The following is a 13210-nucleotide window of genomic DNA, read 5'->3' as shown; positions in this document are numbered from 1 at the left end:
TGGAAAACGTTTGAGCTATATATTCAAGGAAATTGGATATGTCATTAGTATCAGGGCCGGGATTTAACTCAACATCGTCCACCAGTAAAAGCAGAGCAGACACGATATAAAAGTTTTGGTACAGACAGCATAACACGGACGGCAGTCTTTGGCGACACTCAAATGAATCAGGGGGCACGACACCGCGAATGAAAAAGGGCCGCACGTAAGGGTACAAGCGGCATTGCCGACATGACTAACCTGTAGCAGAAAGGGCTAGTTCGTGACCTTGATTCTCGAGGTGGCGTGCGCCGACTGAGAGCAGAGCAGCAGTGGTTTAAATGGGTGTGCAGAATAGTCCGTGCTGGCGGTAGCGCCAGCAGCCCAGCCGAGCATGCGCGCTTGCGCAGGGGCCGGTGGCAAAGTGTAGTTGAAACTATTGACTGCCCGTGGAAGAGTCAGGTAGTCCTGCTGGTCCGTGAGAGGCACCGTGAGCGCCTCGGCATGACCCAACCGGACCGACGGCGGGGCAAGCATCCACAATAGCGTGGCCTGTAGCAGAAAGGGCAAGTTCGTGATCATGGTACTCTCGGTGGCCTGGTGGATTGTCTATAGTCAATCTATAGATGGCAAGTAAACCTGGTTCAATAGGACTTTTACAGTATCACTTACTTCTTTAGTTCATCTTACACCTTACCATAATCGGTGTACGGGTTGTTCGCTCAAGTTAACATGACCTTTGTTGACGTCCCACCCTGTAGCCTTCACTAGGGTTGGTATGGGCAACCATGGATAATAATTACAATTTCATAGTGCATATTCAGCGCCTTCGTGTGGTTCGCAAGTAAAACATCACCGCTGGAGATGCGTCCCAGACGATGGACCTTTTCATGGGTCGAAGAGGCAAGAGCGCGCGGCGAGCGTTTCCTCCTATCTGGCTTGTGCGATACGACGCGGTGCTGCTTGAAAGTATTGCTGTCGCGGGCTGCAAAAGAACTTGGAGATGTTTTAGCTCGTACTTTGTGAAATTCACGCAATGTCCGTTCATACAAAGTCGTCGGAGAACCAATGTGTTGCCTTTCGGTGCATCGGTAACTACAGTATACGCGGAAATATCTCTTAGTGGAGCAAACATGTGACGCGCATCGTCATCCGCTATGTGTGTATGTACAGTGATATATTTTGGGTGTATATGTTTTAATTCAACGAAGAGAACTGGCGTATGTGTATTGCCAAGAAATGGAAAATCTGCTCACGGTCTGATCGCTCATCGCAAGAACTAAAACATAAGAGCGCATGCTCTTATACAGCCAACTTAAGCAAACCACGAAACATCTAAATACCAGGTGTTATGAAATGTGTGGGATACACCGGCATTTCAAGTCTAGTAGACTTGAACTCACTATGATATGTCTACGCTAACCTCCTGTATGAGGCCAATGGCGCTGCTCATGCACAGCGATCACTGCGCTCGGTGACCCAGCATGATACATATATGAGCTATGCGCTTGAGCGTTGCCTTTTTTGCCTTGTAAAGCTGTAATTTCCGAGAGGAATTGCGTAAAAAGAATGCGACGGCTATTTGTGAGGACAAAATTTCCCTAATAGGGGTGAGTGCGTCGTAGAGAATGGGAGAAACAAAGCCGACAATCCGATTATTACGTTCTTTCTGAAAAAAAAATAAGGGAGAAAACGGGCTCAGCTACTGAAGCTCAAGCTCGTTATGCCGCATAACGTTTATAGACCTACAAACGGGGATGTCGCATGTTTGGACCATGCGCTATATAGAGCAAAGACACCTATTATCCAGCATCTACCAATGCTTTGGACGCTCGCGCAGTTCTTAAACGGTCGCTTTGCTGGACAAGTGTAATTCACACTGTAAGGTATGCTGTTAGTACGAACCAAGACTATTTTATAGATGAGTGGAAATCACGCCCACCGAACCTAATAGTCCCGCAATATAATCTGCAGCTAACAGTTTGAACGCTTCTCAAAATATATAAGAACACAACTTCTACTGTAGCAGAACGGTACCCACGCTGTTACGATCGTCGCGTATCTTTCATTGCTCCTAAACCGCAGCTTAGGACTAAACTATGCTAAACTATACTCCTATAAGGTTACATTAGCGAATGGAATTTTCCAAAAATACACAGTCAGCCTCCGAGGCTCATTGTAGACAGAAACACGCGCACGCAGATCGCGCTGCGTGCTGCGTCCGCCTCAACGCCAGCAGAAAGTCCGACCGTGCGGACTTGAATAACTTCATTACGCCTCACAGAACCGTTTTCCACGTAGAAGACGCCACGTCACACTAAATAGACCGCGCAAGCGCGAGAACAAACACCAGAAATCAGCGCCGATGCGGGGGATGAAAGACTGATAGAAAGACTTCGCGTGACATGAAGCAATTCCTACCTTGCTGCGATGACCGATGCGGTTTGAAATGCACTGAAGCCGCAGGAGGAAGTCGTCGTTAAGTGCGGTGTGATTAAAAATTTGATGAAATACCGAAAGGCGGATGACTTTAGACTTTTAGCTAGTGGAATAGGTGCTAAGTTAGTTTTCACGAAGGTTATAGTTGCAGCACAGTTATGATTAGAATGAAGTGGGTAGAGGTATTTTGTAATAGCTCAATTGAAGTAATGAGGCTAACGTGACTGGGATCCCCTATTTCAGATGCATAGTCAAGTTTCGAGCGTATTAGTCTTTTTAGGTAGCCTTTTAGATAGTTTAGGTAGTCTTTTAGATAGCCGTAGCCATCGCCATGGCAGACCCCACAATTACCCATGTCCTCACGGATTCGCGTGCTGCATATTCGGGCTTACGAAAGCGGCAACATATCGAAAGAGGTAGCGCATATATTACTAGCAAGCTCAAAAGAGTGCAAACCATGCCTCTCCTAGTTCCCCGCTCACATGGGGAAAGACATCCACCCGCAAAAACCCAACCTCAATGAAACGGCCCATGACAGTGCGTGAGAACTTGCCCGCCGCGACGGTCCCACGGCCTCCGAGGGGATGGACATTCAGTTTAATGACCCGCTACTCACTTACCAAGAAATCACCTCACACTATCGAAGAGGCAGAATGAAATACCCGCTCCGGCATGCCAAACTCGAGCGCGCGCAGGCAGCCGCGTTCCGAATGCTGCCAACGGACTCGTATCCGTCACGAGGCCTACTAAGCCACTACAATTCAGAAATCCCGGCAAATTGCCCAGACTGCCCAGAACCCTATTGCTCACTCTCGCACATGCTTTGGCAATGTACCGCGTTACCAGAGCGCCCTCTCTCCAGTGAGCCCGAATGGGAAGAAGCCCTCAAAAGCCCGGACCTCAAACTCCAACTCAAGGCCGTCCAGAGGGCCCAAGAACTGGCGGAGCGTCACCATGTTCCCGTCCCGACTTGGGCGTCGCCTACGGTTTCGGCCCTAGGAGCGCCCCGCGTGCGATCTCCAACGGCTTAGACCCCTCAGGACCTCAATAAAGTTCTTGACTGACTGAGTCTTTTTAGGTTGTAACGTTAAAGGAGTCGGTGCTTTCGAAAAGTTGCGCCGCAAGTACCCGAGCATGCGATTAGCAATATTAACGACGTACTGTATATGAATAGTCCAATTTAGGTTATTTGTAATGTGTATACCAAAATATTTATGTAACATGATGAAATCTATGGGAACACTGTTACGTTGATAGGTGCTAGGAGTAGAATTAAATCTTGGTACACGAATTATTTTGTATTTGTTATTTCATTTTAATAACCACTTCCCGCACCACTCATCTGTATTATGCACATCAGCTCGGAGTTTTATAGTATCTTCAGTGTTGTTAATTTGCCGGCAGATAACACAATCATCTGCCAACAGGTGTATGTTAGAAGATTTTTAGCGGTCAGATCATTAATGCAGATAAGAAATAATATTATCCGCAGCACAGACCTTTGTGGTACACCCGATTGAACTTCAGTGAGTGGCGAGTTACGACCATTAGCAGTAAGGAATTCGAAGTGGGTACTACGGAAATGCTCTATCTATTTTAGAAGGTTAGGGTCAATATTCAGTGAGCTTAGCTAAAAAGTGGTTGTTTATGGCATACTTTATGAAATGCTTTACTAATATCTAATAAGATACTGTCAGCGTGTTATGAGCGATCCAGGATACAATGCAGCTGATGAGTGACGAAGATACTAGTTGGGTTTCGCAGGAATATAATTTTCGAAAACCATGCTGTCCGTTAGTACAATATGAGTTAGACCCTAGAGAGTTAGGCAAATTCGGGAAAACTACATCCTCTAATAAATGATAGCAACTGCTTGTAAGGGATGTGTGTCGTTAATGAAGAGGTGAGTTTCTGGGGCTAGATTTATAGAATGGAACACGTTTCCAATTTTCCATTTATTTGGAAACTCACATGAGTTAAGGGATTGTTGGAAAATGTTTGTTGGTATAATGGAACTGAAGAGGCTAGTACTTTTAATGAATTTGCTGTTAATGCAGTCGTAGCCAGGTGATCAATGGTACGGTGAACATTCTATTAACTTGTTAATTTCATCTTCCTCAACATGCACAGGATGCATTGGTCAGTATTCGTGTTGGTATGCCATAGGAAGTTCAACATGACCAGCTTTCGAAAATTGACCTGTAAATGTATTATTAAATGTGGTTGCGCATATGTTGTCGTAAACAGCACTTCCAGATTAATATTCTAATGAAATAGCATTGCATAGTTTTCGATTTATTACTTGCCAGAAATTCTTAAGATTTGTTTTTTTTTTCAGGTAGTGTGCTAGACAAGTAGTTAACTTTAGCCGTTTTTAGAGCTTCTATATAGACATCTGAAGCGGATTTATAAGTTGCCCAGCGCGCGCCAGTAAGGCATGGCTTTACTAAGTGATAGAATTGCTTATTCCGCTTGGATAAGCGATTTAGATGACCGCAGTACCATGCCGATTGTGCATTTGAAGTAATTGTGTGGTTAAGAATGTATTTATCAGTTAATCTTTCAACTGTACGTGCGAAGAAATCTCAGTTCGATTGGACTGAACGATCATCAAAATTTTAAGCAAAATCATGGTGAAATGACAGAGTTCTACGTTTGTTGCTACGAAGTAAACTTTCTGATAAGGGCGTTTGCTTTTTCGGTGTTTGGACTTTTTAGGGAAAGGAGCGTTAATTATGATATAGAATTAGATGTGGTCACTAATTCCTGGTAAGTGAGTGGTATGGATGAGAGGTCAGCATGTGTTGTAAGTACTAATTCGAGGGTGTTGGATACATTATTTGAAACCCTGGTTGCTTGACTAACTAATTGCGTGAGAGAAAAAGCGGAGAATAAATTAAGAAACTCATCAGCCTGTTGCGAGGATCGTGAAAGACGGAATGACAGGATGCTGCATATTATGTTTGGAAGGTTAAAATCTCTTAGTGAAAACAATGGCTCAGAAGAAAAACGACAAAATACTATTACGGTATTGTCGTGCAGTTGGTTAATAAATGTGGATGGTGAAGAAGGTAGTCTGTATACATGTCAAGAATTAGTTTAGACGTATCTACAGTTAAACCCGTGTTATTTCTACAGCACTGCTAGCTTGGATATGTGATGATTGTATGTCTCTTGAAACCGCAAGAAGCGCATCTCCTGTACGCTCGGTGCGTTCGTAGTGGGACACAGTAAACTGGTGCGCATCATGAAATATTTCTGGGTCAAGAGCATGCGTGGGCTACCAGGTTTCAGTTGAGGCGATTATAGTCGCACCGCATGTATCTCTGGCGCATGGGAGAGCGTTAAGTTTATTAAGCGCACTTAATAACTCTTAGTAAAGAGTACCGATACTTCGGTGATTGCGAGTGCGGTGATATGCCACTGCATCTGTTCCTTTCATAAGCTGTAGCACGCGGCACAGCAGTCTCCAGTGGAAGCCACGTATATTCAGCTCTTGAACGTGGTCGAGGTCAATGCTGTAGTTAGAGCATTTCTTATGCGTGAACAATCTGTTATAGCGCAATGTGAACTGAGGTAAACGTGGTTGACTTGCCACATTAGATTAGTTCTTTTCGTTTGACGCGGGTGCTTGGGGAGAAGTACTCGCTCACTTAACTGTTCGGTTGTTTCAGCTGGCTGCGAAGTGAAAGAATGTTTTGTTTGGCCTTAAGCTTCGCAAAGTTGGCGATGATGAGACGGCATTTTCTCGGTGAAAACGAACCGAAGCCGTGCGTGCCATCAACCGAATCGGTGCTGAAGGATTCGAACACTTTTTTTTATCGCGGTTGACATTTTACGTTCTGCTTCGCTCTAGGTTTCCTTAGCGTCCATAAGACCATGAAAAATTACGTTTTCAGGCCTCGATCTACCTGCAAACTTGCCTAGAGTTCTTTATTTTTTGACAGTAAACTAGGAATATTATAACGTCCAGCTAGCGTGCCATATCGCATTTGGTATTCAGGAAGTAACTAACTTGTTGGAGAGATTCAGGAAAGATGCCTAACGAAATCTGTATTTTCTCTGGAAGTAGCTTAATCAACTTTGATTATACGAGAAAACTAAAAAAAATCGAGTTGATGTAAATTCTAGTTGTTAAACAGTGTGAAACAGTGTGAAGACAAATGGCGATCGGACACGGCCGCTAGCGGGTATCTCAGAGTTATTGTGTAGCAGCGCCGTTTTATGAATTCAACACAGCACAGAAGTCCGATTGCGAAAACAATACAGGAATATGTAATGTGGTCACGCTGCTGCCGAAGAAGAAAAAAAGAACAAAAGGTGCTAAAGTCACCGAGGAAAGCGCCGGCAGTCTTCTCAGAATACGTTAAAATGCAAATGAAAAAATGGCGCCTCCTCCTCTAACAGGAATACCAGAAATGTAATTGCACTTTCGGATGACAACAGCTGACGTATGGTTGATACGATACTATTTTTTTTCTCCCAAATTCTCAAGGCTGCAGTTCTATCACTTTTATAAGCGGTGTCTTCCGTATTTTGAAATTAAGCTTACATAACTGTGACCGCAAGTGCTAGTGATGTGTCTTGAAAGCTGTGTGCACAGCCACGCTGAGACGCATGGATCACAGCGCGTTCTGACGTGCAACGATATGTCACATTCAGCTGCCTCTTTTGTGCTGTTTTACGCTCACAGTAATATGCCACGGCCGGTACACCGACCAGCTTGACAGAGTGTAAAAGAAGCGCAGATCCGTTGACGAGTGCACCTAAACGCCGATGTCAGGGCACGAAGCATTGGTCTCCTTTTGCTCACATTTCTCTGTGCAGGCGGGAGTAGTGTGCGCATAGTATGTGTCAGTGTTTTACGGGTCGCAGAAGACAAAAAGAATATGACACAATGCGGTCTGGGTACGAAACGAAACGGGAATACGCGAGTTTCCGTGTCACGGGGTACATCTTTTCTGCTGGCGCTGTTTGCGAGGAACCGCTTCTGTAGGTAGAAACAAATTATAATCTAGCATAGTTTCATTAGCTCTGTTAAAATGTAAGCATGCGGCGTTAGAAACGTATTTTCAGGGTCGACGTAACTACTTCGCGGGAAATTACGAGTGTGATTGAATGACGAATAAACGGTTGTCCTTTTGTACGCTTGTGTCCTTTGGACAGTGACGTGTTACTTTTTAATAGAAATTTCGGTTCTGTAAATGCCATCTTAAATGGAATAACTAGAGGAGGCGACTAGTAAAAGCTCACATGTGCACGAAGCCATGGCGCATCGAGCCAAAAGTGACGACAATAAACCGATAACGCCCACTGGGGGCGCAAGAAATGGCGATTTATTGCGTGAAGAACTTAAACAGGTGCATTTCGCGGTAAACAGATTTTCTTCGTAGGGCACTTACCATGACAAAAATATTTTCAACCGGCTGCGGTCTCACCGAAACATTTGACGTTGAAGTTATGTGTGTGTAAAATTCGTGCTAATTCTAACACTTCCTATACTTGAATAAGTTTAGGCATACCCGAATAGATACGTGGACAAAGGGTATCGCTTCACACGAGGGCCTATATGCGCTGATACGCGGTACTCAAAGGAAAGTGGCACATTTTATCGACATATTATTGTTATGCGTTATTGTAATGTAAACACGGAAGCTGTTTCAATGGTGTTAGAGCTACGCTGGCTAGATTAAACCAGAATTGGCGACTGCGGTCATGAGTTCTAAGTACCTCGCACTGGCAGTGCCCTTCACGTTGATGTGAAGCTTGTGACGTCAGTACCTCGACTCACCTGTGTGTCGCTAAGATGCCTAGATCATACGACTACAGTGAGTTGCTGACAATGTATGTAGTACATTGCAGTAAAGTATTATTGTCGAAACTTTCCAACAGATGCCAATTGCATCATCGACGCTTTGTGTGATGACAGTCAAATTATTGGAATTTATAAGTGGTCGTTTGAGAGCGCTCTGCATTGATTGCCCGTGCTATAGATGTGGTGAACAACAGAGTTACAGTTGCATTACGAGAATGACCGGGTATGGAAGTGATGATTCCGCTTTCTTATCGTAAGTGGAGTCCGCTTATGCTAACAGTAATGCTGAGTTGCGGTTTTACATTACCCGTGTAGCGTTCCTAGAGTACTCTGAATTGACCGCCCGAATGTGCCATGAGTGAGCACTACGCCTATGCCGTTAGGACGCCTATTCAAAACAACCAGCCGAGTCATCGATAGACAGTTTGGATGGAATAACAATACGCCATATCATGCCAACACGACCCACAAATTGAGGTATTCCCAATTTGGCAGACATTCTTGCTGAAGGGTCGACAATACAATCGCTCGGTTGCACTAATTCTCCATTGAAAGAAGCTTTCAAAGCTCAAACGCACAAACTTTAGGTAACTGTCAGCCGCACTCAGGGAGATTTTCGAATCTGTCGTCTCAATTGGGCGATGGTGGGGCCTCGCGTCCAGGGTCTGTGTAAACGCAACAGTGACTTCAACGTTGGTCCTGCGTGTATTAAAGAAGTTATTACGTCGTAGGGAGCACACAGAAAATGCTGAATATGCTCGCGATTATGAGGGGGTCCCAGCACTGGACTCTTTGTCGAATTCGGTCGGTCGCACTTACCGGCTCTTCTTTTGGTGACACCAAACGAATCCGTAGTTGCTGCAAAGTTGGGATGTTGTTCGTTTCCAGAGTTTTGCTTCCGTTTTGCGTCAAACAAAATACACGTGGGTTCAGCAGCTGCTACAGCTGACTAAACGGGGAGCTGTCGTCGTTTGTGATTTCAACAGCTGTGCGATGGGGACCAGGCTGTGATGGCGTTCAAGGGTAAATTACGCAAAAAATCGAGTTCACGGAGTGGTCATTTGATGAGACTCGGGTTTGTTAAGTGTTCCAATGTCTTCGTTGTCCTCGTGATATTTTCACGGATTTGGCGTCGTTTTTGAGGCGTGACGCAAAAATTTCGTCTCGGATGCCAGTTTTTGTAATTCTTTTTCTATTTCAAGAAGGGCTGCCTTAAGGCATCGAAAACATTAAAAGAGGAAATTCGTCAGACCCCGTTCCATAAACAGAAGATAGTCAGCCACAAAGTGGAACACGATCAGAATGCATTCATCACAGCGTTATTTTTGCACCATCCTGTCACCGCTGCCAAGAAGAAACATTCTGGACGCTGGTGCTATATGGAACACGAGATATTATCTCACACATTTCCTTGTGCGCTGTATGCACGCTAGACCCGGAGTCATAGAGGCGATGCGCCGTGCAAACATGTGATACTCGATCAAGACAGCGCGAGTGGAATCTAAAAAAGATGTCAACATGTACCGCAGAGCAAGTGCAAAACGTGACAAAAATCTTTAGTATCGGCGGCCCAGTGAAACCAATAAACTAAGTTACAAGCAATTGGATATGTAGTGTACGTTGTAGTCGTTTACAACGCTTCATGAACGTCGATTCCGCATTGTGTAGGAACAGCACTTTTTGTTTTTCTCGTTTGTTCATACATTGAGAAATACCCTATATTCGCGTGATTCACAGAGGCCGAACAAATATTGCCGCTGAAGCCCCGTTTGGAGACGAGCACCTGTCTTCGTCAGAGCAGCAACGTCAAGGCGGGAGCCCTATTGTCTAGTGCCCTTATTGAAACGTTGCCTCTAGCAACATTCTATGTTCTACCACGGTTCATCGGTCTCAGTATTTTCCTTGAACTTATGTCTTTGGTGTAAGCATTTGTTCATGCATTGGGATTGGGGAAAGCTCAAGGTATTTGACCGGAGTGCATAACCATAGCACTTAAAGTTTAAGAAACGTTAGAGCGCAAAGTATTGCTGGCGCATATAACTAGGAAGTTTTCATACACCGACTATTGTGGCTTCCACCTATTACTTTCGATACCTAACTGTTACAGCAGTAAGCAGTTAAATTTAACGAATGTGCTGTCGAGAATCTACTCAGTGCCGCAACACTTTACGGATTCTTTTACTCTGGTCTTTTTGGCATGCAGAGTACATCACTGCTAAGCTCCCAGTGTCGTGCCCGATGACTTGCGTAAAGCAAATATCAAGCCTTGGTGTGCCCAGGTGTCACTGCCCGTCTCACGGTAAGTAGCAATGATCAAGATGTCCGGAATGACAGTGGCTGTTTTAATTTTAATAATCACGCGAGTAGAACTAAAAGTTTGGTTGTTAGGAAAAAAAATGTAGCTATTAAAACGGTGCCGAGCACGGGTAGTCTATTGATTGTTCGAAAGTGTTTAATGTATATTTGAACTGATGAATACAGCGAATTCAACATAAACATGAGTAAATTGTAAACCCTACTGCTAGCGATACCATTTCCCCTCGCATTAGGCGTAGTATCTTGTATATACGAGCCACATGCTACGCTTGTCCTGCAGAATGTTAGAACTAGTAAGACAATACTTTTTGCAGTGTGTATGTGAAATTTCACCTTTTTGAAAGTTCATATACAGAACACAACCTAGGCCAAAATTTTATAAAGCAAAAGAGAGCTTACTTTTGTTAAGTTTTAATCGGGGCATTTTTTACTCTTAGCGGTAGCTATCTAAACAAGCACACTTAATTATACAAACTAAACGTCTAAGCTAGCTCATGATCAAGGCACATCTTTATAGCTTTCACAATATTGAGGCATTGTGTGATTGATTAGATTCAATGGAGTGACTTAGCCTACGCATTCCTAGGTGGGCGGTTTGCATGGATATGCTCAAACGCGGTTAAACTTCAAGATAGTCAGAGGTCTATCGAAGTACAAGTAAACAACAGTGGTCAAACAAAGGATGGCTTCTGCTGGAGCTTCAGCGTTTCGTCAAGGGATCTGTCGTTGCGGCCCCGAGCGAAAGACATCCTTTGTTCCGCCTGCTGCTGATTGCCTAAACTCTTGTTCTGGGGGTGTTGTATTGTGGTGGCATGTGCGGCGTTTGGATTTCAAATGGTGAGTGTTACGAACGCAAACTAAACAACTGTACTTCGAAGTATTGCCGCGGATAGTTCCCATGAATAACAAAAAATGAGATAGTGTGTAACAGTTCAAAATAACATCTTTGAAATCGGTGATGAAATCGACGCCATATCAAAGCGTGTTTGAGTTGTTAATACCACAAACCACAAACGTGGAAACCTTAAGGCTTATCGTGGCGGCTGGTCGCGAATATAGGAGTGTTCTGCTACGCAGCAAATAATTCTATGTGCATTGGGGGAATATCTTCCTCAAAAGAGCGACACGCTCTACTGTCAAAAGTTTATTGAAAAGACGTTCTTCCTTTTTTTCGTCTCGCCTCTTTCGCTCAAGCAGTATTTATCGCAGAGGCTTCACTGCTGTCTTTAAGAGAAAGCTTTATTTCGGCGCCTCCTATATAAACAGGCATTAGGAAATTCTTCTCCTCGGCAACTACTGCAACAAATTTGGTGAGGTTTGTTGCATATAAAAGAAAACGTTAAAATTTAGTGACTGTTGCTTGAAAGTTTTTGATTAAGTCCGTCAATTTCTTTAGAAATTCGCAAAAATGAAAAATTTCTGGTAAACGAAACTATCAAGTTTACAATTCTGTAACTCTGCACTAAAAAAAAAGATATTAGAATTTAGTGAATTGCACCTAATAGTGCATCTAAATCGGACGAAGTTGATACGTTATACATGGCCTTCAATTGGACCACTAATTTGTGAGTACGCCATTCACAAAACCCTTGTAAACAATGTTACAAATTTGAGGTAACGTACAAAATGACGTCTGAAATTTGACACCTTAGGAAGCTCTGATGGGTGCAACTTACAGAACTGGCATATCTCTTCTAGGTGCAGAGGTATCAATCTGTAATCTTCGTGCTCCTGTTATTTTCACAATTACGTATCTTTTGAGAGTTTCATTGAAACAATTCTGCACTAAGGCGAATTTCCACTCCATACACTCACTAGATTTTAACTTTCGCTCTCAAATGCCACATTTCCCTAAAGTTTGCATAGTGGTTATCCCCCCAAAAAAACTTTCTGTGCTTTACACGTATTTGATAGGTGGCATGTAAGTTGGGGCCGAACTAACGCTTCCTCTTAAAACATGGCGATCAGATGAAAAAAAAATTCTGATGATTATGACACTCTATAATGCGAAGTCTGAGCGCAGTTGGACCACATCAAGGGCATAATAAAGTTTATGTCTCTCTCGCTACGTGTGTTCATTTCGCAATAGTTTGAGGCAAAGAATTTGAGACGGAAATCACATCACCGACTGGCAGAGGCTCACTGCTGTCAGCACCTTCGCAGAGGGAAGGGCAGTATGGGAACGCTGGCATGATGAGTGGCATGACAGCCAGGTGTGGAAGAAGGCGACAAGTAACACGCGAGAAGTGGCATGAGCGCTGGCATGATGAGCGGAATCACAGCCAGGTGTGGAGAAGGCGACGACTAACGCGCGAGCAGTTTCACGAGCGCGAGGGGCAGTCCGAGAACACTGGCCCGATGAGTGGCATCGCAGCCAGGTGTGGAAGAAGGCGACGACTAACGCGCGAGCAGCGGCACGAGCACGAGGTGCAGTCTGGGAACCCTGGAATGATGAGCGGCATCGCAGCCAGGTGTGGTAGAAGGCGACAACTAATGCGCGAGCAGTGGCAAGAGCACGAGGGGCAGTCTGGGAACACTGGCATGATGAGCGGCCTCACAGCCAATCCAGGTACGGAAGAAGGCGACGACTAACGCGCGAGCACTGGCACGAGCGCGAGGGACAGTCTGGGAACGCTGGAATGATGAGCGGCATCGCAGCCA

General features: G+C 44.5%; 1 protein-coding gene across 4 annotated transcripts in view; it reads left to right on the top strand.

The window, feature by feature from the left end:
* Window positions 1-13210, top strand: part of LOC139051532 (papilin-like) — a 532082-nt gene that overhangs the window by 375350 nt on the left and 143522 nt on the right. For 3 of the 4 annotated variants that reach the window (XM_070528504.1, XM_070528502.1, XM_070528501.1), the window contains one exon: window positions 10437-10532. The exons of the other annotated variant lie outside the window; for it this stretch is intronic. In XM_070528504.1, coding sequence (XP_070384605.1) covers window positions 10437-10532 — 96 coding nt within the window. The remainder of the gene's footprint in view (window positions 1-10436; window positions 10533-13210) is intronic. 4 annotated transcript variants of the gene reach the window in all.

This window comes from Dermacentor albipictus, unplaced genomic scaffold, assembly GCF_038994185.2.
Source record: "Dermacentor albipictus isolate Rhodes 1998 colony unplaced genomic scaffold, USDA_Dalb.pri_finalv2 scaffold_12, whole genome shotgun sequence".
Taxonomy (NCBI): domain Eukaryota; kingdom Metazoa; phylum Arthropoda; class Arachnida; order Ixodida; family Ixodidae; genus Dermacentor; species Dermacentor albipictus.
Note: the sequence above shows the minus strand (reverse complement) of the source record. Positions and strands in the feature narration are given on the sequence as shown.